This window comes from Elgaria multicarinata, chromosome 10 (genome assembly GCF_023053635.1).
Source record: "Elgaria multicarinata webbii isolate HBS135686 ecotype San Diego chromosome 10, rElgMul1.1.pri, whole genome shotgun sequence".
In the NCBI taxonomy this organism is placed as follows: domain Eukaryota; kingdom Metazoa; phylum Chordata; class Lepidosauria; order Squamata; family Anguidae; genus Elgaria; species Elgaria multicarinata.
In genome coordinates, this window is record NC_086180.1 from 12,318,227 (window position 1) to 12,345,693 (window position 27,467).

Genomic DNA, 27,467 nt, shown 5'->3' on the forward strand with positions numbered 1-27,467 from the left:
GGATGCCCTGACTGCTATATCACCTCTAAAAAAACTGAAGCTGAAATATAAAATGCTACTCATGCTAGTTTTATTTTTAGGCATTGTTGGCATTTCCAAAATTAAATGAATCCACGTCTCCACTTTCTCTGCTTTGGCTCCATCTCATAAGGAAGGTCTTAATAGATGGGGGAGGGAGGGGAGTTTCAGAAAAAGCACTCTGTGCAAACCATTAAGGAACTGCAAAGCTTCATCTTAGCAATGGACAAGCTGACCTTGTTCTGTCCATCTAGCAGGAAAGGATCTTGGTAGGAAAGGGGAGCGGGGAGAGAAAAGAGAAGAGAAATATTAGTCTAACAAAATTAAAGTCCATCGTTTATTTATTTTTTCCTTGCATGTAACTAGCAAGGAAATGCAGGGTTAATCTTCAAGTGAAAATACATGGCGTTTACTTTTCTACCTGACCCAATTCTTGAGATGCTAGGCGGTGGTGGTTTTCCTGTTTTGGAAACTATGTAGAAGTTGGGAGAGCCCACAACCTAGGGAGGTTGTGGCCTCTCCCACACTAGAGGCCTTCAAGAGGCAGCTGGACAACCATCTGTCAGGGATGCTTTAGGGTGGATTCCTGCATTGAGCAGGGGGTTGGACTCGATGGCCTTATAGGCCCCTTCCAACTCTGCTATTCTGATTCTATGATTCTAGAATACCTTTAGGTTCAAACACCGTAACATGGAATTGTTTCTGGGTTAAATCTTGTACATGCAACATTCTCTAGGAGTAGGTGATGTTTTATACACCTGTCATCGTTTACACATAGAGAGGGAGTGGATCTGCAGAATCTCAGCTTTTATTTAACAAAGAAAAAACTTTTCTAGCCTGTATGGCTGCAAATACATGATTGAAATCTTCTGACCAGTTTATTACTTATTTGTTACATTTATATCCGACCTTTCCTTCAAGGAGCCCAAGGTACAAAATCCTCCTCCTCTCCATTTTAACCTCACAACAACCCTGTGAGGTAGGTTAGGCTGGGAGTCAGTGATTGGCCCAAAGCCACCCAGTGAGGTTCAAGGGGACTAGAAGCTGGGTCGCCCAAGTGCCAGTTCAACACTAACCACTATCCCACACTGGCTCTCTGGTCAACTGTTCTTACCCTGGATCTGGTTAAATAATGCTTATATGACTGGTAGGCTGTGCTTTTAGGAAGACGACGTTTGCTGCTTGTAAACTCAGCTTGAAACGGCTGCAGTGAATGCAAAGAATGTTTATGGGGTTGGGGAGGAGGTGGATGAGGAGCTGTTACTGGATGAGGTTATTTATGCAGACAGCAGCTGCAATTCATGCAGAAGCAGAGTGACATTACAGCAAGTAAAACTGCTGGTCTGGCCCCAGCCTTCTTCATTCTAGGCAGGCCTGTGCCAGCAGAGTTCACAGAGATCTAAACATGGAATGTATTCTGGAGCTGAGAGTGCAGAGTAGCCCCAATGTCTGGATATTTGAAAGAATTTAGGTCTGAAATCTTGGCATTTTAGAATGAAAGTAAAACGCAGGATTGTGACAAATGACTGAAACGGTGCAGACACTTCTATATTTATTTCAGCCAACAAAATCACAACAAAAGCCAACATGATCAGCACTAACATCATAGAATCTTTGGATGCTAAAGGTTTTGACGAGGCCTACTATATCTAGACAAATAAGACACCACAATAAAGTATATTATCTATTCAAAGAAAACCACACATTGATTTGATTCATTCATAACACTAACCTATGGCTTATTTAACCCATGAGTTGTTGAATTCTGTTGTGAGGTGGGAACCCAGCTGTGCTAACAAACCATGGTTTGTTAACCATGTAGAATACAGAAAGAGAGCCCATGGTTTGTAGTTGGATTATAAACTCTGGGTTGTTTAAATCATGGTTGGCATTGCATGCGAATCCAGAACCATGGGTTTTCTTGAGTTGTTTCACTAGGCTACAGAGGCGGTGGGCAAGAGTGTTTTAAAAAACCTAGCCACTATATATGCCAATATTATAATGCTGAAAAAGCATTTTGGATACAGGCAGGACCAAGTGAACAAGGAGGAAACCAACCAACCCAGGGACTGAAAAAACGAACTGTGGCTTGTTTGATCATCTCCCAAACAAGCCCTGGGTAGGGCAACAAACAGTGGATTAACCATGGGTTAAGTGTTATGTACAAACCAGGTCAATGTGGTGCTTTGTAAGTTTTTTAAAAAATCAGTTGTAAAAGGAGTAATTTAACTCATGGTTACTCCAGAGGTTCTCATGGGGATGCAAAATTAAGATGTCCCCACAATTAGTAGGTGAAAGACTGGTATGAGAACAAGCCTCCCCATTATCCCCTTGCCTCGAACAGCCTCAACAGGAAAGGGAACATTTTTTTTTTTAAAAAAAGCCTCAGATCAACTCTAGGCTTAAGAGAAAAATTCAGTGATAAATAAAATTAAATAAAGCAAGGTAGAAATCCAGGAGCAGGAGAATGGATGTGTTACATGTACAATTGTTCTCCAAACAATCTCGGCCCAACTACCACTTTCTTTCTTGACTGCCGATTTTGCACATCACAAGTTCAGTGTCACCAGATTTCATACTGGACCAATCTAAAGCAGATTTCATGACAATTGGAAATTAACAAATTAACAAATTAACAAATCAGGGACAATTCTGGAGCTTCTAATAATGCAGGAGTCATCAAATGGCTCCCCATAAGAAATCTTTCATTTAAAACATTTGGGATAATGGTAGGGAATCCTATCTGGCACATTCTTGCACCTATCATTTTCTGTATGTCGCGTTCGCTTTACAGTAAAGGAAAAAAAGCAGACTGCACGTCTAGGCTACATTTTCAGCTCAGTGAGCTGAATAGCCATCATGGCTCAGGAGCAACCATAGTGTACGGCTAATTTAAAATATTTCATCACATTGAAGAAATAAAGGTGAATGCTTACAAACAATAGGTATGTTATGGTAAAAAAGCAGGCAAAAGCAAAATCTTAGAAAACTGGGTAAACATTGCCTTAAAAAATTCTGGTCAAGTACACATCCATCTACAACGGCTTTTTTGTTTTTGCTTATTTACAAAAGTATTTTTAAAAATGTTACTGGACTGCTTTGGACAAAATGCAGGAACTGGACATAGTGCCAGGAACTGCCTCCCTGGTCCACAGCACTAGGAATATACAAGTATTTCAATCTACTGGGGTTATATGAAGGGGGCACAAGATACCACCCGAGAGTTACAAAATCAGTTCCAGAGAAGCCAACGGTTTTACTTGAACTATTTCAACGATGCTATGAAAAGAATGCAAAGCATTTCACTGAAACCCTTGAGCTCTGTTTTGTAATACAAGATGACCTTACGTTCTCAACAAACAGTTCACCTAAGAAATCTTAACACAAGATAAATATTATAAAACGAGTCCATTGCAAAACTCAACAATGCAGCAAGTTGGACCTTGTCCTCGGAGACCTTAAGCGAAAGCTGAATTGGTGATACAAATTAAGTGATGTGAAAACAGGGAATGCTCAGATTCAGTATGCTTTTTGGAAGGGCTACAACGTGCTCAAAAATTCTTTCACCTGCAAAGACAAAAGCACAAGTATACCTTTGCGGACAAAGTAAAAAACACACACCAAGTTTTCTAAATATCAAGTTCTAGGAAAACTCTCCACCAGAACACAATGAAGAATGCATAGATCTGCCTTCCCCAACCTGTTATCCTCCAGATATGTTAAACTCTAGTTCCCACCATTCCCAGCCAGTATGGAAATGATGGGAGTTGCAGTTCAATACAATTGGAGGGCACCAGGTTGGGGAAAGCTGGCCTTTGTCAAATATAGTGGGGTGAACCAGAGTTCAGCATTGCTTGCTTGAAGCCAAAGATCCATAAATATGGTGACCCAGGAAATTAATTCTGGCTACTAGTAGGGGAAAAAACTACAGCATAAAACTTGCCACATTTTTATTTTTTAAAAAAATTATAATGAACATGATTTTTAGTGGATTTTCCCACTAAAATTCTACTTGTATCCCATTTTTAGATGGGGTTTCCCAGTGGTCTCTCACTCAATGGACTAATGAGATCCACAGCCGTCAAGCTTCAGCAATACAGAGCATCAAGGACTCCCAGGGGATTCCCAGTTGGCCCATTAAAAATGAAAAAGAAATGAAACAATGTGAACAATAGCCCAAGGTACTAAAGAAACACAACTTTTAACAAGAAATATAAAGATGTGCTGTGTGCCTACATACAAAGGAACTTTAGTGAAGTTCTGATCGCTGGCCCAAAGATGACACAAAAGAACAGGTTGCTTACCTGTAACCATGGTTCTTCTAGTGGTCATCTGTGCAGTCACACTATGGGCTCTGCGCTTGCGCCGAGCCTGTGCCTCGGAAAGGTTTGTAGCTGAGAAAAAACGTTATTTAGGCGGGAACCCCTCCCCCACCATCCATTGCGCATGTCCCGCGCGTTCCCGCCTTACCCTCAGTTCCTTTGCGACATGTTATGAACCGAGAGAAAGGCAGGCCTCTTCTGCATCAGAGACACCGAAGAGGGGATGGTGGGTGGGTTGTGTGACTGCACAGATGACCACTCGAAGAACCATGGTTACAGGTAAGCAACCTGTTCTTCTTCTTCGTGGTCTCTGTGCATCACACTATGGGCGAGTACCAAGCTATGACTTACCGGTGGAGGGTCGGTGTCATTGTAGAACTGCTGAGAGGACTGCTCTGCCGAAAGAAGAGTCATTGCGAGACCTGGTATCAACGTTGTAATGTCTGGCAAAGGTCAGTGGTCGTGACCATGTAGCAGCCTTGCAGATGTCGATTAGAGGGATTCCCTTGGCGAATGCTGTGGATGTGGCTAGGCTTCGAGTGGAATGAGCTTTGACCCCATGTGGGAGCTCGAGCTTAGATAATTGGTATGCAAGCTTGATGGCATGTGTTATCCAAGCTGAGAAGCATTGTATGGAGACATTTTGACCTTTCTCTTTTCCACCATAACAAATAAAGAGTCTCTGTGATTTTCTAAATTGTTGTGTCCTTTCTTTGTAAAATGCCAGGGCGCGACGTACGTCTAAACAGTGAAGTCTCCTTTCTAAATCCGAAGATGGAGAAGGAAAAAAGGTGGGTAACACTATAGGCTGATTAATGTGGAAATCAGTAACCACCTTGGGAAGGAAGGTTAGATCTGGTCGGAGAACCACTTTATCTTTGTGAAAGATAGTGAAGGGAGGGTCGATGCGCAAGGCACAGAGTTCGCTAGCCCGTCTTCCAGATGATATTGCTGTTAGAAAGGCTGTTTTCCATGTTAAGAGATGTAAAGGAGCTGTTGCAAGAGGTTCGAAAGGTTTTGCAGTGAGTATATTGAGGACTACAGAGAGGCTCCAACTTGGAGTTATTGGTTTGATGGGTGGAATGAGGTTCTTTAGCCCCTTCATGAACCGTTTTATTATGGGTGTAGAGAAAAGAGTCTTGTTGTTAATTTCTCCTCTGAATGTGGAGAGAGCCGCTAGGTATACTCTGATAGAAGTATATTTTAGACCTTTGTCGTATAGGTGATGTAAGAAGCCTAGGATGTGTTGAATAGAGCAGGTGTTTGGTTGAAAAGAGTTGCGTTGTGCGAATTGGGTAAAGTAGTCCCATTTCCTTTGGTATGACTTTGTGGTTGATGGCTTTATGGCTGCAGATAGGATGGTCCTTATTTGCGGTGAAAAATTTGTTGAGGGTATAGTAGTCTCTAAGGGTGGATTCTCCATGCTGTTAGATGGAGGGTCTGTATATCCGGGTGATGGATGAGGCCTCTGTTGCATGACAGCAGGTCTGTTGTTGGTGGTAGAGGGTAGAATATTCCCCTCGCTGCTTTGAGGAGAAGAGAGAACCAGGCTTGTCTGGGCCAACGAGGGGCGATGAGGATGCAGTCTGTGTTGTCTAGGATGATCTTGGTGACTACTTTGTGGAGTAGTGGAAATGGCGGAAATATATAGAAGAGGGTGCCTTGCCAGGTGTGGAGAAAGGCGTCTCCCATAGAATTGGTACCTATTCCTGCTCTGGAGCAGTATGCAGGGCATACGCTGTTTTCCTCTGAGGCAAAGAGGTCGATGGAAGGTTGGCCCCAGGTGCGAAAGAGGGTGTTTAATACAGGTTGTGCGAGATTCCATTCGTGTTGGAGATGGAACTGACGGCTTAATGTGTCTGCCAGGTCGTTGTTTGATCCTGCGATATGAAGAGCGGTAAGGCGAATACCTCGAGGGATCGTCCATTCGAGGAGGCGGAGAGTGAGGTTGACGAGGTTGGGAGAGCGAGTGCCTCCTTCCTTGTTGATATGCCAGAGAACTGTAGTGTTGTCTGTAACAATCTGAACATGTTGGTGAGATAGATGGTTCTCGAAGGCCAGTAAGGCCTTTTTGACGGCTTGAAGTTCGAGGAAATTGATGTGTTGTTTTGAGTCTTGTGAGGACCAGCGGCCTTGGATTTGAAGATTGCCGCAGTGGGCTCCCCAACCTATGGTGGAGGCATCGGTTGTGAGGACTCTCGAAGGCGGTGGCTGCTGGAAAGGAATGCCCTTTAGGAGGTGGTTTATGATGGTCCACCAGCGTAGGGAGCGAACGATGTCGTGAGGGACGGTGAGAAATACACGTCTTGCATTGCAGTCTTTGTTGTAGTGAAGAATGAACCATAGTTGTAGTGGTCTCATATGGAATCTGGCCCATTCGACTACGGCTACAGTGGAAGCCATGTGGCCTAAAAGTTGTTGAATGGCATGGGCAGAGGAGCGTGGAGCGGACATCACTTGAAGTGCTTTGTGCGTGAGGAGGCGCGCTCGGTCTCGAGGGAGATATGCTCTGGCTGTAGGTGCGTGGAGATAGGCTCCTATGAACTGTACCGATTGGGTTGGTTGTAGAACCGACTTTTCTTGGTTGATACAGAGACCCAGGTTGTTGAGGAGGGTGAGAGTGTATGATATGCTGTTGTGGAGGTCGGTTTTGGAGTCCGATACGATCAACCAATCGTCGAGGTAAGGGTATACCTCGATGCCTTGTAGACGGAGGTGTGCACATACTACGGCCATGCATTTGGTAAAAACTCTCGGGGCTGTCGATAGGCCGAACGGGAGCACCCGAAATTGGTAGACGTTGTCTCCTATGCTGAAACGTAGAAAGTGGCGGAAGGATTTGTTGATGGCAATATGAAAGTATGCATCTTTGAGGTCTATTACTGCAAACCAAGCGGTTTTTCTTAGAAGTGGGAGGATGGATTGCAGGGTGATCATTTTGAATTTCTTGGGACGAATGAATTTGTTGATGCCTCTTAAATCCAAAATGGGTCGAAGACCCCCATCCCTTTTGGGTACTGTGAAGTACCGAGAAAAGAATCCGTTTGCGCGAAGGTGGTGAGGGACTTTTTCGATTGCACCTTTGTGTAGTAGAGTGCGGGTCTCTTCTAACAGTGGTTGTGATGGAGTGGTGCGTTTTACGATGCCGATTGGTGGGATGGAGTCGAATTCTATGCGGTATCCTGTAAGGATGATGTTTAAGACCCATGAATCTGAAGTAATGTTTTCCCATGTGTGGAAGTAAGAGGCAAGGCGATCTTGGAAGTTGCGAGATTGGGTAGGCATGGCGTCAAAGGCGACGTTTGGTGAAGGTATCCGTTTTCTTTTGGGTACGGAATTTGGATGATGAGTTGGCTGGTTTCCTTTGAAACTGTTGAGAAGGTTGAGACCTTGGTAGTTTGTCAAAGGTAGGTCTTTGGGTGTATTGTTGTTGAGGTCGAAGCCAGCGTCTTGGTCTTTGAGGCTGGTGTTGCTGTTGAGAAGGGGTTAAGCCCATTCTTTTTGCGGTGTTACGTGCTTTTTGAACAGTATCAAGTTGTTCATCGGTTTTGGAGTTGAAGAGTCCCTCGGCATCGAAGGGGAGATCTTCGATGCGGGAGCGAGTCTCTGGAGTAAGAGTGGCTGAACGAAGCCAGGCGTGGCGGCGTAAAGCAATAGAGCCAGTCATTAGTTTAGAGTAACAGTCTGCCTGGTGTCGAGTGGAGTTGGTCTGGAGTTTAGATAATCGGGACGCTTGGGCATGGAATGCGCGGGCGAGTTCTCGTTGGTCTTCAGGTAAGTAATCGCAAAGCGATCCGATTTTATCCCACAAGAATAGTTGATAGCGGGACATCAATGCTTGGTAGTTGGTAACTCTGAGACCAAGAGCTGCTGCTGAGTAAGCGCGGCGTCCCATGAAATCTAAGCGTCGTCCCTCCTTGTCTACTGGGGCAGTATGTGTCTTTTGGGATCTAGAGTGGGAGGATTCCACAATGATAGAGTTTGGTTTTGGATGGGAGAATAAAAATTCCACATCTTTGGTTTGGACTTTATACATAGACTCTAACTTACGTGATGTAGGAGTCATTGTTGAAGGCGAGGTCCAGGTTTGCTTTATTGTTTGAAGTAAGATGGGTGAGAAAGGAATCTCCACTGGGGTTGCTGATTCCGGGTATATTGCATCGAAGAATGGGTCCTGAATTTGTTCTTGTTGCTGTTGAGCGTCGACTCCTAATGCTGTAGCAATGTGGAGGATTTGTTCAGCGAAAGACCCCATTTCTTCTGATGGAGATGGGTGGTCTTTGGTTCCCACTGCGTCGTCTGGTGATGGCATCGACGGGGGGGAAGTGGATGCTGAGGAGGCATCGGAGTCGTAGTCCTCAATAGGAGGTTGAAGTATGGGTCTTGATGTTGTAGTCGCCGGAAGCAGAGGAAGCCGTTGGGAGGAAACCAATAGCGAGGTTGAGCGTGGCGGAACAGGGGGAAGTTGTGCCTCCTGTTCTACTTCTTGAATGTAGCGTTGTTGATGGTGTGTATCCGGGTATGGATCACGGTATCTTTCTCTCCTATAGTGGGGAGAGTAGTCCCGGTGTGTGTAGTAGCAATCGGAGTATCTATCCCAATCGTGAGGGGATCTGGATCGGCTGCGGTGCGGTGCACGGTAATACCGGTTGTAATGCTCCCTGTAATGTGGCGGGGAGTGTTGGTGAGATGTCGATCTAGGAGAGTATCGATCATGATAGTACCAGTCATGGTTCCGCTGTACGGGTACGAGGTCATCTGAGCGAGGTGGTTCTCTGTTAGAGGGATGTCGAGTTGGTGAACGTTGGTGCCCATGGTGTCGAGAAGGCGGTATTGCCTCTGCTCGAGTGTCCTGTTGAGAGACAGGAGATGGCGGAGAGGGTTCTGCCGGGGACAGAGGTTCCCTTATCTCGCCTTCAGACGTGGTAGAGAGAAGTTCAATGGTCGGGCGTTTGGCCAGGTTTGAACTCTCTGCCGTTGGTGGTAATTGAGACACGGCTACCAGTCTGCGTGATTGTGATGATTTCTTTTGTTTCTTTGGGTGAGGCTCTGGTGGGGATTTGGCTTTCTTTGCTTTCTTGGAGAGTTTCTTTGCTGTCGATACCGTAAGAGTTCGCGAAGTCGAAGGTGGCGGTGGAATTGTTGTCGGTATCGATGTGCCGGTCGATGTCGAAGCTTTCGGTATCGAGGTCGTAGGGGACGCCATGTTTACGGGTTGGAGAGTTTGTTTCCAAAGTTGTGCTTTTAAGCGGTCTGAGCGGTGGCGTCTAGTTTGCTTAGAAAAAGCCTGGCAGTGGTGGCAAGTTTCTACTATGTGCGTTTCTCCAAGACAAAGGAGACAAAGAGAGTGCCCGTCTGCTGCTGGTAGCTTACTGCTACAACGGACGCATTTTTGAAAAGGGGCCTTAAGGGCCATACAAAGTAGAAGTTAGTAGTAGGATAGAAAAGAGAATAACTTTTTAACTTTTTTTTTTTTTTTTTTTAGGAGGAAAAAAGGGTGCGAGGAGATTGGAGAAGAATTAAGTAAGAAAGAATGGAGAATGGAAGAAAAAAACTCAGCTACTGCAAGAAGAAGCGAGGAGGAACCTTTCGACGAGGCGCTAGGTAAGGCGGTCGCAAAGGAACTGAGGGTAAGGCGGGAACGCGCGGGACATGCGCAATGGATGGTGGGGGAGGGGTTCCCGCCTAAATAACGTTTTTTCTCAGCTACAAACCTTTCCGAGGCACAGGCTCGGCGCAAGCGCAGAGCCCATAGTGTGATGCACAGAGACCACGAAGAAGAATCCCTATTTATTAACATGGTTCATAGCAGTGTCTTTAAAATGTGAACAAGACTGAACTGCATTCTTACACCTATAAAAAGGACCGGGGAGTAAAACAGCTGAGTGTTCACTGCTGCTTGTATTTACTTCAAATCTGAAAAACAAGAGTCCCCCTAACAAGAAACCAGGTCCCTATTGCATGCTTAAGCAGTGAGAAAGGGCACATTCTGGGACAGGGCTGTTGAACCTCAGGCCTGGGGTCCCAATACAGACCCCCCCCCCACGTCCCCTTCCCTGGCCACACTCCCTTCCCCCAAATGCGTATTGGTGGTTCCCTGGAGTTTGCACATTTCCCCCCCCCCTTCTAAAAGGTTGAAATGCTTCTCCTAAGGTAGAAAGAGCTTGAAGCTAAAATACGTTGGTAGTTTTGGTCCCACCCCTTTTGCCTTCAGCCCCGCTCACCACTGGAATGCCTCCCCCCCCCCGAGAGCTCCTCTCAAATTTAATTTAGCTCTCAGGTTGAAAGAGATTCAACACCTCTGCTCTAGAACTATAAAGAAGAGCAGACCTGTTAAACACTTACTGTACTATAGAAAAACATCCTCTATAGTAGCGAGAGAACAAGGCCAGAAGCTTTCAGATACCTGCTCTGTATGTAGGCCTCTGTATGTAGTTTGGTTCTTGCAAGTGAACTGCATGATGGGACTGGAATAATGTATGTGCCTGACTGTGCTGAAATGCACCATTCTGCTCTATCCAACAGAGTTTCTGTTCTTGCAAGGGCTTCTCCATTTACTTGGATGGACGGGGATCACTCAATATGTACACTTTTTGGTATATTTATTTATTTATTTATTACATTTTTATACCGCCCAATAGCCGAAGCTATATGTGGAGCCGCTGTTTCCAATTAAGTGAATAGAGAAGATATAAGAGTTCCATAGACATAGTCAAGCACACACAGGATTCTTAAGTGTTAAACATGGTACCTGAGAAGATAAAAGTTACTATTTTCTGGCAAGGATTACCTTTTCAATCATATTTTCATGCCTGTCTTTTTTGCCTTTGAAGTCTTCATTTACATCCAGTGTTAGAATAGGTACCTCTTGCAGATATTCAAAATCCGTTCTGTAAAGAAAACTGCATATTTGAACTGGAAAATTGGAGACACGGAGAGGGTAAAAGGCTATTTATTACAAAAACATAGCGAGCTCTTGAGATTTACATAGCGAGCTCTTGAGCCCTATGAAGGAAGGCCTACTGTGTGCCTAGGACTGCAATCTTACCTGTTTGGATTTCTAACAGTAAGAGTTGCCCAAGCTGGAATTCCTTATTGCCATATTAGTTAGGGTCTTAAATATTCATAAGAGAGCTTCTAAACTACATTTGAAATCTACATGTTATTTTTAGAAATGACAAGTACTTAGCAAACTCCAGTGTCTTAACTGTTTAATCGATAGATTAAAAGAGTTCTGAAAATCCAGCACAGTGCTGAAAATTTATTTATTTATTTATTTATCATACTTATACCCCGCTCCTCAGCCAAAAAAGGCTCTCGGAGCGGCTTACACTTAGCAAAAAAGACAGTCCCTGTCCTCAGGCGACACACAAGGAAAAGGAGTCAAGGAGGGAGGGAGGAGAGAGAGAGAGAGAGAGAGAGAGAGAGTCCAGCAGGAGCAGGCCCCGATGTTACTTCTGCCTGCTCCTGTCCCCTCGGTCCTTCTTCTTCCACACAGGGCCAAGATGGCAGTTTGCCCTGTGGGGGGGCGGGAAGAGTCCAGCAGGAGCAGGCCCCGATGTTACTTCTGCCTGCTCCTGTCCCCTCGGTCCTTCTTCTTCCCCACAGGGCCAAGATGGCAGTTTGCCCTGTGGGGGGGCGGGAAGAGTCCAGCAGGAGCAGGCCCCGATGTTACTTCTGCCTGCTCCTGTCCCCTCGGTCCTTCTTCTTCCCCACAGGGCCAAGATGGCAGTTTGCCCTGTGGGGGGGCGGGAAGAGTCCAGCAGGAGCAGGCCCCGATGTTACTTCTGCCTGCTCCTGTCCCCTCGGTCCTTCTTCTTCCCCACAGGGCCAAGATGGCAGTTTGCCCTGTGGGGGGGGGGGGGAGAGTCCAACAGGAGCAGGCCCCGATATTACTTCTGCCTGCTCCTGTCCCCTCGGTCCTTCTTCTTCCCCACAGGGCCAAGATGGCAGTTTGCCCTGTGGGGGGAAGAGTCCAGCAGGAGCAGGCCCCGATGTTACTTCTGCCTGCTCCTGTCCCCTCGGTCCTTCTTTTGCAAGCTATAGTATTTAGGCCTATAGCAGTTAAAGTCACCAGCCATTTAAAATGTGGATACTTAAGGGCCCAATGACATCTGTTACAGTAAAGCCAGACAGAAGCTTGCTGGTTCACTTAAGAGATTTGTGCCTTATCAGAAAGTTCATTAGAACACTGACAGGCACGTTCACTGGAAACAGACCACGGGGGGAGAATTACCGTAACGTCCTGTGCTGGAGCCAGCTTTCATGTTTATAATGAAGCTTTTCCAGATATTCTATGGGGATGCCTTGTTCTTCATCCCTTCCACGCACATAAATCCTATTCAAGCATTTCTAAAAATAGAAGACAAGGCAGATGTAAAATTCTCAGACCAAAATGGAATTGAAGCAGAGTCTTAATTACCCATAAAGGAAAGAAAAAACATGTTAGCCTGTTGCAGACAAAGGGCGGTATCCAATGGTACTCCTACCCAGAGTAGACCCATTGAAGTGAATGGGCCTAATCTAAGTAGGACTACTATTGGATACTGCCCAATGTCAACACGGATTCTCGTGGCACCTTAAAGAGTAGTGTTTTTACTTAGCTTTTTGTAGTATGAAAGGCAAAAACACAATAAAATACCACTTCTGCTGACAGAGACCCAAGAAAACTGATGCTGCAGTACTGTGCCACAGGACTCTGGTGCATCATCCATTACCTCAAGGTTGCAATCTGCTAGCCACTTACCTGGAAGAAAACCTCATGAACTTATTGAAGCTTACTTCTAAGTAGACATGTCTAGGATTGTGTCTGAAACGTTTTCTAAAATGCGGTCTTCGCATTGTAAAGCGTGCCATGAACACTATATACAACAGCACTCTTTCCAAAACTTCTTAGATCTTTATCTCCTTCCTCCAAGAAGCTCAGGGGGTTGTATTTGGTTCTTTCCCACCCGTTTCATCAACAAACAAACAAAATGTGAGGTAGGTTAGTCTGAGGGATAATGATTAGCCCAAAGTCAACCAGTGAGCTTCATGACTGAGTGGTGATTTGAGTTCAGGTTCCTCCGTTGTAACCTGACACTAATCACTGCACCCACCGGCTCTTCTGCATCGCTCACAGCAAACAAGTCAAAGCAATCCTTTGTCACACAGTCACTCACAAAATTTATGTTGAAAATTTCAACATATATGGCTCGGGTCCAGTTTATTTGAAAGACTGTATTCTCCCTTATGAGCCTGCCTGTGCTTTAAGATCTTCTGGAGAAGCCCTTCTTTCAGTCCCACCATCTTCACGGGCGTGCTTAGTGGGAACACGGGAGAGGGCCTCCTCGGTGGCTGCTCCAGGGCTTTGGAACTCTCTTCCCGGGGAAGCTAGACTGGCTCCCTCCTTGATGGGCTTTCAGAAGCAGGCAAAAACTTGTTTGTTACAGCAGGCCTTTGGAGAGTAATTTGGTCCTCCATCTATGTTAATGACTTGTAATTTTGTTGTGTATTTTAAACATTTCTTCTTTTTTTACATTTCTTTTCCTAGGTTTTACAATGTAAGTTTTAAACTTTGTAAGACCGCCTTGAGGCCCAGTATTGGGCAAAAGGCGGGATACTAATAATAATAATAATAATAATAATAATAATAATAATAATAATTTTTTCAACATTTCATGTTTGGGCTGTGCAGGCTGGATAGCAAATCTGCTAAGAGATGTAGAATAAGAGGATTCACAGGTCCAATGATTTTGTGGATGCCCACCATTGCAATAAGTAAACGTTCCAACTCTCCAAGTTGCAGGAAATAATTTACTAAACTGGACCTGCACAATCCAATTGGGAGGGAGCACTCGTGTCAGAACATCAGCCCAAAACAAGAACAGCGACATTGCTGATGTCATTCTCTAGTTGTTTTTCCAGTGCTTATCTAGTGCAGACTGCAAGCTAGAGCCCTCCAATCTCTTCATCCAGCCAGGAGAAGCCATACTGGAAGGCACTAGTACTGAAATATGAAGTCCTGTGGAATTTTTCCAGCCCACTGATAACACAGCAGTAATCAGCTCAAGATCTTGATCTCCGATCAAGGAAGCTCGTAGTCTTGGCTTTATATTTGATTCCTCGCTCTCCTTTATTCCTCATATCGAAGCAGTAGCTAAATCCTGTCGTTTCTTCCTGTATAATATTGCCAGGATTCGATCATTTTTGTCTGTCTCTTCTGCCAAGACTCTCGTTCACGCACTGGTTATCTCTCAGTTGGACTACTGCAACCTTCTTCTCTCTGGCCTTCCTTCATCTCACATCAATCCACTGGTCTCTGTCCATCACTCTGCCGCTAAGATCATTTTCTTGGCTCGCCACTCTGACCATGTCACTCCACTTCTGAAATCTCTTCATTGGCTCCCAATTCACTCCAGAATCCAATATAAACTTCTCCTGTTGACCTTCAAAGCTTTTCACTGTCTAGCTCCTGCCTATCTCTCCTCTCTCATCTCACACTATTGCCCCGCTCATGCTCTCCGCTCCTCTGATGCCATGCTTCTCGCCTGCCCAAGGACCTCCACTTCCCTTACTCAGCTTCGTCCTTTTTCTTCTGCTGCCCCTTACGCCTGGAACGCTCTTCCAGAACACTTGAGAACTACCAACTCAATCACAGCTTTTAAAACTCAGCTAAAAACTTTTCTTCTCCCTATAGCTTTTAAATATTGAGTTTGTTCTGACTCTATACTGTTAGCTTCACCCTACCCGGTGCCTGTTTACACTTCCCTGTGCCTGTTTGCATTCTCTTTCCCTCCTTATTGTTTACTGCAACTTTATTAGATTGTAAGCCTATGCGGCAGGGTCTTGCTATTTACTGTATATAATCTGTACAGCACCATGTACATTGATGGTGCTATATAAATAAATAATAATAATAATAAGAAGAAAGATCTTTCAAAGATCTCATCCATTACTCGAGGCACAACAGTCACAAAATAATTCTTAGTCACACAGGTACAGAGAGACACGTGCAGAAGGCAAGACACAGCCCTAAGCCAACACACACTCAGTGTGCTCCTTTCCAGGATGTAAAGATTAGACATCTTAATCCTGCACATACAAATGAGCAAGAGGCGATAGCGCTCAGATTATTTATCTCTATTTCCCCTCCCCCTTGCAGTTTCTTCTTGCTGATCATGCCAACTAAACAAGTTACTTATCTTGACCCAATTATGATAAAGTAAGAAAAACCTCAAGTTCAAATGCATACTGCAATGACATCTTGCAGTGATATTCTAATACACAGGTACATTGCTCAAATCTAAGGTTAAAACTAAACTCTAGTTCTCTCTTTCCAAAGTTGCCTCCTAAAGAAGGCAAGTGATCAAAGAGCCTATGTGGTAAGGTAGAAGTTTTAATTCTGTGAGCCCTTGAGAAAGTTGTGGGGAATTAGATATAAATCTAATTCTATTGAATAAACGAAGAGCGGGTGGAGCTGGACCAGGAGACGTTGTTTAAAATCTCCCCTCACCTGAGGCCTCCCAGCCATCAAATTTGCTGAATTGCTATCGATCAGCCTAACCTACGTCACAGAATGGTTGGAATGATAAGATGGTAAGATCTGACAGGAAGGGAAGACTTCAGCAGACCTGAAATACAAATGAATTCACCAAAGGGGTGATATAATCTTGTGCCCCCCCCCCCCTCTCTCTCTCTCTCTCTCTCTCTCTCTCTCTCTATATATATATATATATATATATATATATATCACTTTTAGAAGCATCAGAGGTACAAAGGTTTTTACAAGCCTTATGAGTCAGGATTGGGATGCTCCCTTAATTGTCCCCATAACTCCTAGGTTCAATGGGAGGGTGGAATTGCATATACTTGGGAGTTGGTGCTCAACAGAAATTGGGTGTCTCCCAAATTAAGTTCTTCAATAACAATAACCAGGTCAAGCCTCTTACTCTGAAGCAATTCGACTCCCTTCAGTGAATCAACTCCAGCTTAATCCCAATTTATTTATTTATTATTGCATTTATACCCCGCCTATTTACCTCTAAGGAACCCAAAGCGGTGTACATAATCCTCCTCTCCATTTTATCCTCACAACAACAACCCTGAGAGGTAGGTTGGGCTGAGAGAGTCTGTGACTGACCCAAAGTCACCCAGTGGACTTCCATGGCTGAGTGGGGACTAGAACCTGGATCTCACCAGACCCAGTCCAACACTTTAGCCACTACACCACATTTCAGTATTTCAACACCTCTACTCTGAGCGAAATAATGGACGGCAAGTGCTTTACCTACAAGAATAAGCTGCACTTTTCTCTTCCTAGCTATCTGAACTGGAATGCAATACATGGTAGAAAAGCATTCACAGATGTGTAGAATGCATATAACAGTGCTGTGATATCAGGGGCACTAAAAAATGTGTTTCTCTCTCTCTCACACACATACACACACTTCTTTCAGAAATCTATCGGTAGAACAAAGGAATCAAGACAAACTGGAGCATGTTCAGAGGAGGGCAACCAGGATGATCAGGGGTCTGGAAACAAAGCCCTATGAAGAGAGACTGAAAGAACTGGGCATGTTTAGCCCGAAGAAGAGAAGATTGAGGGGAGACATGATAGCACTCTTCAAATATTTATAAGGTTGTCAAACAGAGGAGGGCCAGGATCTCTTCTCGATCATCCCAGTGTGCAGGACACGGAATAATGGGCTCAAGTTAAAGGAAGCCAGATTCCAGCTGGACATCAGGAAAAACTTCCTGACTGTTAGAGCAGTACGACAATGGAATCAGTTACCTAGGGAGGTTGTGGCCTCTCCCACACTAGAGTCATTCAAAAGGCAGCTGGACAACCATCTGTCAGGGATGTTTTAGGGTGGATTCCTGCACTGAGCAGGGGGTTGGACTCGATGGCCTTGTAGGCCCCTTCCAACTCTGCTGTTCTATGATTCTATGAATTCTGCAAGTTAATAAGCCCTAGTGCAGGGGTCAGCAGAGGGTAGAATAGGATCTACTGACAGATCACTGGATGATCTGCAGTAGTTCAGCAAGGGTGTCTACACTTTAATGATAGCAACAGAAAGGCACCCTCCTTTCTAAATTAGGCTATTAGAATATCTGATCTGCAGTAACTCATACGTAGATTTGTACTTGAAAACGCAGGTCACACTAGCATATGCCTCAAGCAGTGCAATAGGTAAGTGTCCACCCCGAGCTACCATTTTGCACCATTCGGTGAATCTCAAGATTCATAAAACAAAAACAAAAAAAGGGTGGACCTCAGAAGCCTGAAGTCTGCCTACGCCTGCCCTAGAGTCCAATACTGCCGTAACGTTTCATTTCTTACCTCAGGAGTAGCTCGGAGATAAATAATGCCATCTAATTCAAGTCTTGATCCAAACTGCTGATTCATCCAGTTGTGCCAGTCTTGGTAAATGGTCCACTCCGTTTCGTTCATACAGTCAGACTCGTATAAATTAGATGCAAAAATGTATCTACACCAAAAAGAGGGATGCAAGCTCAGCATTATCCTATAACTTTTCCGATTGGTAATAAAGAACTGATTATTAGGGGTGGTAACATAATTTAACAGATTAACGCCTGTTGAACTGTAAATTGCCTTGCATATAGTTTGTGAAGAAGAGTGGATTATAAGAATAAGTAAGTAATGTGCTTACCAACATTAACGTTTGTGAACTACCACTATTAGAAGAGGTGGAGGGAGATGGGAAATTCGGGAGAGAGCCTGTGTGTGTTTGTTGCTCCACAGTTATGGAATAATGTTCCTCAGGACATGTGTCACAAGTAACTTCTAGAAGACCTGGGGAGACTTAAATACTTGAAAGGTTGACACACAGAGGAGGGCCAGGATCTCTTCTCGATTACTCCAGAGTGCAGGACACGGAATAACGGGCTCAAGTTACAGGAAGCCAGATTCCGGCTGGACATCAGGAAAAACATCCTGACTGGTAGAGCAGTACGACAATGGAACTAGTTACCTAGGGAGGTTGTGGGCTCTCCCACGCTAGAGGCCTTCAAGAGGCAGCTGGACAGCCATCTGTCAAGGATGCTTTTGGGTGGAATCCTGCATTGAGCAGGGGGTTGAACTTGATGTCCCTAAAGGCCCATTCCAACTCTACTATTCTATGATTCTATGACTTATTTCTCAATGGGAGGGGTGCCTGCAAAGAAGCAGCGTGCCTCTGCTCTATCCTTGCAGGCACCCTTCTTGATTACGATGTGTGTATGAACTCTCTGGACCTAAACTATTGGGAGAAGGGGAAATGACATCATGATGGTAGGGATGCGGTCTTGGCCAGGGAGTATCCTAGGTCCAAGGTGGTGGCCATCTTTGCTCTTGTATGGACTGCAAGTGATGGATTAAACTGATATATGTTATACTACAGTTTCTCTCTCATAAACACTACAAATTAAAAACTAGATTCAGCTTGACTCACTCTGTCTATATGATTGTAGGAATTAGGAATAAGGCAATTGTCAACACCACAATTATGAAAGGGCAACAAAAAAAAATCAGCAAGAAAAATCCATACCTGTCACTGTAAACAGATCTCTCAAAGAAGACTACAGGGTTTTCAGCTTCTTTGAGTTTCCCGTCAAGAGATTTGAGTTGAGCCCGGATTCTGCTCAGACAGGCGTAGGCCTGGAAAGTGAAGGACCATCTCTCTGGCTTCTCATACATCATCTGGAGTAAGTTGCCACCACTCTTTTGTGAGGATGTCAGCTCCTGTTTCAGAAACAAAACAAGCAAGACACCCACTTAGTGATACTTTTATTTTTATTTTTTTTAAAAAGCTGCTAGTAAAAATTTCAAGATCACTCTGCTCTAAAAGGCAAAACTTCCCATCAGTTCTATCTCTTCATCTACATTTTAAAGTCTGCCAAACACACCATGATGTTGAGGGTAATGAAACCATGAAGACAGTACTGGGTAGTTACTATTCATCTCACTCCCACCTTGCCTGTGAGAACCTCATAGAAATTCAGGAGTAAGGCACTGTAGACTAAGTACTGACTGTTATGCTCAGAGGTAACTTTCTGTATTACAAGAAACTCAAATTCCCTGAAGCCATGTGGGAGTAGAACTCTGCAGGGTTTTCTATAATTCCTGAAAAGACTATACTGTGCTCCCCACACACTGGACACAGTCAACTACCACAGAAAGTTGTTTCCTAGGAAGAAAGATGTTTTCTAACTGGGCATAGACCCAGGCTAGGATGGAGAGAGCTCTATTTCAATACGATTGTGGAGAGAACTGGGTTCAAATCCCCACTCAGCCATGAAGCTCACTGGGTAATCTTGAACCAGTCACTCACCCAGCCTAACCTACTGAACGTAAACCAGGAGGGGAGAAACATGTATGCTACCTTGAGCTTCTTAGAGGCAAGGCGAGATGTAACAGTAATAAATATTAAAGTATAATATAAACAAAGGATTCAGAACAAAGAGTAAGTACTCTTCTCCAACATTAAACTCACAAAACAGAAGGAAGAGAAGTTGAAATTAGGTACATGATTGCTAAAATCAAACAGGGGGGAAACTTGCTATTATCAGAAAGAACATAAGAGCCATACTGGATCAGACCAGGGGTCCATCTAGATCTAGTCCAGCACTCTGTTCACAGTGGCCAACCAGCTGTCAACCAACAAAGCAGGACATGGTGCAACAGCACCCTCCCACCCATGTTCCCCAGCAACTGGTGCACACATGCTTACTGCCTGGGATACAGGAGGTAGCGCATAGCCATCAGGGCTAGTAGCCATTGATAGCCTTCTCCTCCAGGAATTTATCCAACCTCCTTTTAAAGCCATCCAAATTGGCAGCCGATACTACATCTTGTGGTAGTGAATTCCATAATTTAACCATGTGCTATGTAAATCACAAGAATGTAAGATTTAAATAAAAGCAGTTGAATTCCAGGGATTCCGCACAAGTGGAAAAGTCTCTGCTTCATGGGTTTAAGCATGTCAGCCTTCAAGATATTTCATTCAAGTGGACAGTAATCTAGCAGAAGAGAGATCACCAAACTCTTGAAGCATTTTGTTCCATCCTTTAAACAAATATATTTAAAGTTGAGTCAGATATGCACCTGCCATATGTTAAGTATGGGGTAATTCAATAACAGCTGTTACTGATGTCCAAATGCAGTTGGCATCATTCCTTACACATGAAAAAGGAAAAGAATCCAATTTTGACACTTGGAAACAGAACTCTTACTTGCCCCATCTGAATAAGTTATGTTTTAGCTCCTTATTTTACAAGATTTCTGCTAGCATTAGAAATTCTGTAACTTGAACAGATGGGTACGGTACCCATTTGCAACCTGGCTAGCAGATGCAAATAGCATAAGTTATACACAAAATCATTACCACAGAATACATGTATTTAATAATAAAGACATTTATAAACCACTTTTTCAAAACAGCTCAAAGATTAATATTATAGGTAACTATTTTTTGACAACCGTGAAGAGTCAGTGTGTATTGCAGAGCAGGATAAAAGTTCCAATCCTGAAATGTTAGTAGGGATTTAAAAGCTTCAATAGTGAGAAGTCTTTCAATAGTGAGAAGTCTTTTAAAATCCATGACTTTGACCACTAGAGAGCAGGCCTGTCACACTGCCATAAAATGGAGAAGTTGGTTTAAAGTGGATCTTTATTTCCACTTGAAATTGGGCATGACAGGAAAAGAATATGAATTTTAAGCACTCTTGAACGCAATATCAAATGTTGTTGTTTTACCTGCATAGGTTTATGTAGAATTTTAGTGAAGAGAGATATTCTACAACTAGGACACAAAAATTATATCAGGCATATTCAAATAAAGCATTCTTGCACAAAGTAACTTCCTTTCTGTACTTATTTTTGCAGATCTACTTCTGCATTTATATTTTTTGTCATGGGCTAAGAAGAGCAGAATTGTTTCATTTTCAATCTAGAACTGCACAGATTTATAAGCAGCCAAAGCCCCTGGGATACCAGGCATTGAGTCTAAAAAGATTGGTCATAACAACTTATTTAGTTTAAAATGTGGCAGTTGAATCTCTTTTACTTCACCTCACCATTTGCATCTCCAGAAATCTGTTCCGTGCCCCAATCGTGTAAAATGTTTCCACGTACCTCACAATCATCTTGGCAATTCTGAACGTTGCACCATCTTGCTACTGGCTCTGGAACAACTTCCCATTCCTCTCTGGCTTGTTTGAGAATATTCACAAAGGTAGACTTCCCCGCAGCTGTGTGAAGAAAAGCTATGCTTACCAAACAAGATTCTGGCATGCTGTCAACCCCATAAACTAGCCCAAATTCCACAAGCTCTGCTGATTTGCCCCATTCTGGAAGTGTGAATTTGATTGCAACTACTGTTCATTTCCAGTACCACCACGGCAGCATTGGAAACTGCCCCAAGAAAACATGGCTCATCGTACAAAATACAGCTCCGTTTTTCAATGGAAAATTCCCAAAGTTGTTGATAATAATACTAACAGGGTCCCATTAAACTTTTCTGTGCTACTTCTCCCCCAAGTATTTGGAGTTTAACTGTGCAAATTAAATCTACGCATATTTGCATAAATTAAATACATTGTATTTACCACATAGTATCAAAAATATGTATCCTGAGAATGCAAAAGTCTTAAGAACAATTTCAGAAATGTCCCTTAATGTATGCAAAATCAAGTCTTTAATTATTATTTACTAGCTGTACCCTGCCACGCGTTGCTGTGGCTCAGTCTGGTTAAATTGAAAAGAAAGAAAAGACAAAGCGGATGTTTCTAATATGTTTAATTTCACAATGCTTGTGGATATACAATATTTTTAGTTGTTCCATTTTCTGTGTAGATATAGAGATTGTCTGGTTTGCCGACTCTAGAACACGCAACATATAATTGTCCATGTGAGAAGCAATCTGTGTCTAGATCTAAACCGCACAATTCTAAAGATTGGCCCTGAGCTTTGTTGATGGTGATTGCAAACGCCAATCGAATTGGGAATTGCAATCTCTTAAATTGAAATGGCATATCTGTTGGAATCATAGGAATGCGAGGAATGAGGACATCTTCACCTTTGAAAGGTCCTGTCAAGATTGTTGCTTCTATGACCTATAAGAGCAAATAGGAGAGAACATGCAAATAGGAGAGGAGGCAGTGGATTGGCCTACTGTTTGGTTTTTAAAAAAGGATGCTTTTACGGTGAGGTTAGTGGAAACTCCTGGCAGTTACCTTTCTTCAGAACGTGTAACTGTCACAGGTGTGACATCTATATTCACTCAGCCAATTGTGAGAGAACATGCAAATAGGAGAGAAGGCAGAGGCAGTGGATTGGCCTACTGGTTGGCGATGTCACAATGACCTATAAGAGCAAATAGGAGAGAACATGCAAATAGGAGAGAAGGCAGAGGCAGTGGATTGGCCTACTGGTTGGCGATGTCACAATGACCTATAAGAGCAAATAAGAGAGAACATGCAAATAGGAGAGGAGGCAGAGGCAGTGGATTGGCCTACTGGTTGGCGATGTCACAATGATCAGCAGGACTGGTTTTGAGGAGGCCTATTTCTTCGATTTTAAGACAAACCTTTGACCCCATATAGAACATAGTTACATAACAACGCTCGCGTATTCGAATGCAACGTTGTGTCAAAATTTCAAAGCAATCAGTGAAGAACTTTTGGAGATATAACGTCTGTTTCGAACGAACATTTACATTTTTATTTATATAGATTTTATTTATTTACAGTATTTATATATACTGCTCCCCATTCAAAATTTCGGAGCGGTGTACGAGATAAAATAAAATAATGTGGCACTTCATTTCAGTGATAGTATTGCAATATTTGATTTCAAGCTAGAAGGCTGAGCCTATTCATGCTTACTCAGAATGAGTTTTACTGAGCTTAATTGACTTGTAAATATGTGCCTATTATTACATGCAATCCAGTCTTATGCATTTAAGCATGTTCACACAAATTTAGTCCCACCATAGCCCAAAGAAACAAACAAACAAACATACTTTGTCTGGAGATGGACCCATCCCATTTTTCTCTCTTAGCTATATCCTCTTTTCTAGTCAATTCTGCGGTCCATTTAAGTTTTTCTGTTTCATTTCACCTTGTTTCTCCTTTGTTACATTAACTGGGTTCGGATGACACAATGGCCCATGATGGGTTAAATAAGCCAAGGTGGTTTATTTAACCTATCGTGGGTTATCCTGTCGTCTGTCAGGAATTTTTTTTTTAATCCACGGTGGCTTATTTGCCCAAAATAAATCTCTGATAACCCACGGTCTGCAGTGGGGTTCTTTAACCCACCATCAGTTATCATGCCATCTGTCGGACATCATGGGTTATTTTGGTCACCTACAGAGTTGTGTGGCAAGAGCAATTCAGACTGCTGCTCCGATCCTTGCGGCTGTTTTCTGTATAATGGAAACAGCTTACACAGGCTATTTCAGTCGTCTTTATGGGGGTAAATGCACAATTGGGAACTCTTTAAAGTCTCTATTCCTGCAACATCTATGGGGGTAAATGCGCAACTGTAGGAGTTGCCGGGTTTTGAGGCTGCATCGGGTACCTCCCTATGAGAGCCATCTCTGTGTGAGATTTTGTCAAGTAACTGCAAACTTCCAAAGGTTTATTTGTGCCACCCCCTTTTTGGTGCACCCAGGGTTTTCACCCCTTTGTATGTAATCGTGTAGGGTTTTGATGCTCCATCGGATGCCTCCTGACTAGGGTATGCTGTGTTTGAAGCTTGGTTCCAAACCTGCACACTTCCAGCACTTTAGAGCCACCACCTGCTTGTAGGGATGCCGCTGGAAGTGCTGAATTAACCTCTCCCCTTTTATTGGGATATTGTGCAGGCAGCTGCAATGATGTTATCAATGGGTAAAACAGCACCACTGTTTGGACAGGAAAATTGCAGTGGGGCAGGAGTGGGAGATCACTCAGATTATGCACATTAGCTTAAAAAACTATGTAGAGTAGCTTATTTGTCTGATTTATTTATTTATTTATTTATTTATTTATTACATTTATATACCGCCCCCCATCCGAAGCTCTCTTAACATTATTAAATGCTGTTAAAATGCTGTTAAAATGCCTGGGAGAAGAGAAAGGTCTTGACCTGGCGCCAAAAAGATAACAACGTTGGCGCCAGGCGAGCCTTATCGGGAAGATCATTCCACAGTCGGGGGGTCACCACTGAGAAGGCCCTCTCCCTTGTTGCCATCCTCCGAGCTTCCCTCGGAGTAGGCACTCGGAGGAGGACCTTAGATGTTGAGCGCAGTATACGGGTAGGTTCATGTCGGGAGAGGCGTTCCATCAGGTATTGTGGTCCCAAGCCATGTAGGGCTTTATAGGTTAAAACCAGCACCTTGAATTGGGCTCGGAAACATATAGGCAGCCAATGCAAGCGGGCCAGAATCGGTGTTATATGCTCAAATCTTCCTGTTCCAGCTATCAATCTGGCCGCCGCATTTTGCACAAGCTGCAGTTTCCGGACCGTCTTCAAAGGCTGCCCCATGTAGAGGGCGTGGCAGTAATCTAATTTGGAAGTTACCAAAGTATGGACAACTGAAGCTAGGTTATCCCTGTCCAGATAGGGGCGTAGCTGGGCCACCAACCGAAGTTGGTAGAAGGCACTCCGTGCCACCGAGGCCACCTGTGCCTCAAGTGACAAAGATGGTTCTAGGAGAACCCCAAGCTACGAACCTGCTCCTTCAGGTTGTGTGGAACAGTAGCTTATTTTCATAATAAGCTATTATGCATAGTTTATTAAGTCACTATTGCTTAAAGTGACCTCCAAACCCGACCATCCTCTTCACTGATTCATTCCAGTTTAAGTTACACACCACGGATTAATGCTCTACCATTTATGCCACCTGTAACAATCTGAAAAGCATCTGCACCTTTATTTCCCAGCTAGGACTCTTTTGTGCTGTAGAAATGATGAAATTATAACTGCAGGGAGGGATTTTTTATTTATTTATTGCTTGACTCTATGTGTATGAGCCTGCCTGCCCCCATGCACACACCGTCAAAAATACATTTAGTTTGACTTCTTAGCTTATTTAGTTTCTTAGGTTTACCTGAAGTTCCTCTGCTTAAAAGTGTTCAAAGTTTAAATAATTTCCAGAGACAACCCATGTTAGTCTATTACAGCAAAAACAACAAAATGTCTTCTTGCATCTTAAAATCCATACTGGCATGACTTTCTGTGGCCATTGTGTCCTATATCCATAAAAGCTTATGCCAGAATAAATGTGTTCGTCATTAAGGTGACACAAGACTCTTTAACACTGAAATGAAAATTGATATATGCTGTTATATGTAAATTGTTATATGTAAAATGAAATATGTTTTTCAATGAAAAACTGTAAGCCGTTGTGAGAGGTTATATACCTGAAAAGACAACTAAATTTCTTAAAATAAAAATGCTTTTTATGATAAGAACATAAGAAGAGCCATACTGGATCAGACCAAGGGTCCATCTAGTCCAGCATTCAGTTCACAGTGGCCAACTCAACTGGCTGCCTGTAGAAAGTGCACAAGCAGAACTCAAATGCAACAGCCCCCTCCCACCCATGTTCCCCAACAACTGGGGTACATAGGCATACCACCTCTGATACTGAAGGTACCATAGAACCATCAGGACTACTAGCCATTCATAGCCTTCTCCTCCATGAATTTATCCAACTCTCTTTTAAATAGGGTGACCATATGAGAGAAGGAGGACAGGGCTCCTGTATCTTTAACAATTGTGTAGAAAAGGGAATTTCAGCAGGTGTCATTTGTATGCATGCAGCACCTGATGAAATTCCCTCTTCATCACCAGAGTTAAAGCTGCAGGAGCCCTGCCTGGCGTGACCAGATACCAAAGAGGGCATACAAACTGTTGTGATGAAGAGGGCATTTCACCAGGTGCATAATAACTATGACACCTGCTGAAATTCCCTTTTCTGCATAACTGCTAAAGATACAGGAGCCCTGTCCTCCTTCTCTCATATGGTCACTCTACTTTTAAAGCCATCCAAATTGGTCACCATCACTACATCTTGTGGTAGTCAGTTCCATAGTATAACTATGCGCTGTGTGAAGAAGCCTTTTCTTTTACCTGTCCTGAATCTCCCACCATTCAGCTCTATGGGTTCTAGTATTATTTGAGAGAGAGAGAGAAATGTCTCCTCATCCACACACCAGGCATAATTTGTACACCTCTTATCATGTGATCCATTAGAAAGGAAACTCATCCACACCGGGGGAAGGGGAGACTTTACCTGTTGAATTTCTGCCTGCCGCGCAAATAGGAAAAAGCCCAGGAACTCGACTCCGGGAGATGGGGAATAAAGACTACGGCTTTAGCGACCACACCGACCTCACTCTCCGAAAGAAGTTCCTTCCCACCGAGAAGAGACTGGAGCCCAAGACAACGAACATCCCCCGGCCTTTCCTTACCGATATTGCCTTCGATGGCGATCTTTTTGATGCTGTTCTCGGCCCGGCTCCGTTTAGGCGGGGTTGCCATGGCGACTGCCGGGCCGGTAACCGGGGAAGGACCTGGGAAGAACGGTGGGCCTGGAAGGACAAAAAGAAACGAAAAAAGCGGGACCGCTTCTGCCTTCTTTCACGCGAACCTCCTCAAGGTCGAGCCGGGCTGTGGCAGCTGTGCGAGCGAGCGTGTGTGCGCGCGCGCCAATCCCCAGCGTTCGAATTTGGCGCGAGGTCGCTCGGGGTTGGCCAAGCCGCGCGGTGACGTCAGCCCGAAGGCCCCACCCACGCGGGCTCCTTCCCGGTCTGGTCTTTCAAGATTTGGTTACGATTATTGCTGTGGTTCCCTTTCTCCCGCCCCCCCCCGCCCCCTCTCTACAGATGCCCGATTGGGTCAGAAAATATTCGGCGAAGCGCGAACCGTCGCATTTTTTGTAGCGGGCGGGGATCAGAATCGAGCACACTCACCTCAGAGAACGCCGACGCCGGCTTCTGTGAAAAAGGGAAGGTTAAACACAGGCCGAGCAACGGATGGGGCGGAAAGGGAACGTGGTCGAGTTCCGAGTAGATGGATTGGCGTGGGTGGGCAGTGAAATGGTTGCTGTGACAACGGACCACACTGCTAGGCCAAAATTCAGTCTCTCCACCAGAAAA

At 44.0% G+C, this 27,467-nt stretch overlaps 1 protein-coding gene across 1 annotated transcript; it reads right to left on the reverse strand.

The window, feature by feature from the left end:
• Positions 1–1,527: 1,527 nt before the first annotated feature.
• DCK (deoxycytidine kinase) lies at positions 1,528–26,894 on the reverse strand. Its single transcript, XM_063135210.1, has 7 exons — positions 26,781–26,894; positions 21,454–21,569; positions 18,869–19,062; positions 17,662–17,809; positions 12,577–12,692; positions 11,131–11,230; positions 1,528–3,585 (listed from the first exon to the last, which is right to left on the reverse strand). The coding sequence occupies exons 1-7, from the start codon at positions 26,848–26,850 to the stop codon at positions 3,559–3,561; spliced, it is 771 nt and encodes a 256-aa protein (XP_062991280.1). The 5' UTR covers positions 26,851–26,894; the 3' UTR covers positions 1,528–3,558.
• Positions 26,895–27,467: the final 573 nt, after the last annotated feature.

Bases quoted from the DNA above. Each gene is read 5' to 3' on its own strand.
- DCK (XM_063135210.1), bottom strand. From the start codon at position 26,850: ATGGCAACCCCGCCTAAACGGAGCCGGGCCGAGAACAGCATCAAAAAG. The intron at 21,570-26,780 runs GTAAGGAAAGGC...TTCTTCACACAG, and splicing joins CGCCATCGAAGGCAATATCG to CTGCGGGGAAGTCTACCTTT. The intron at 12,693-17,661 runs GTAAGAAATGAA...TTCTATTTTTAG, and splicing joins ATCTCCGAGCTACTCCTGAG to AAATGCTTGAATAGGATTTA.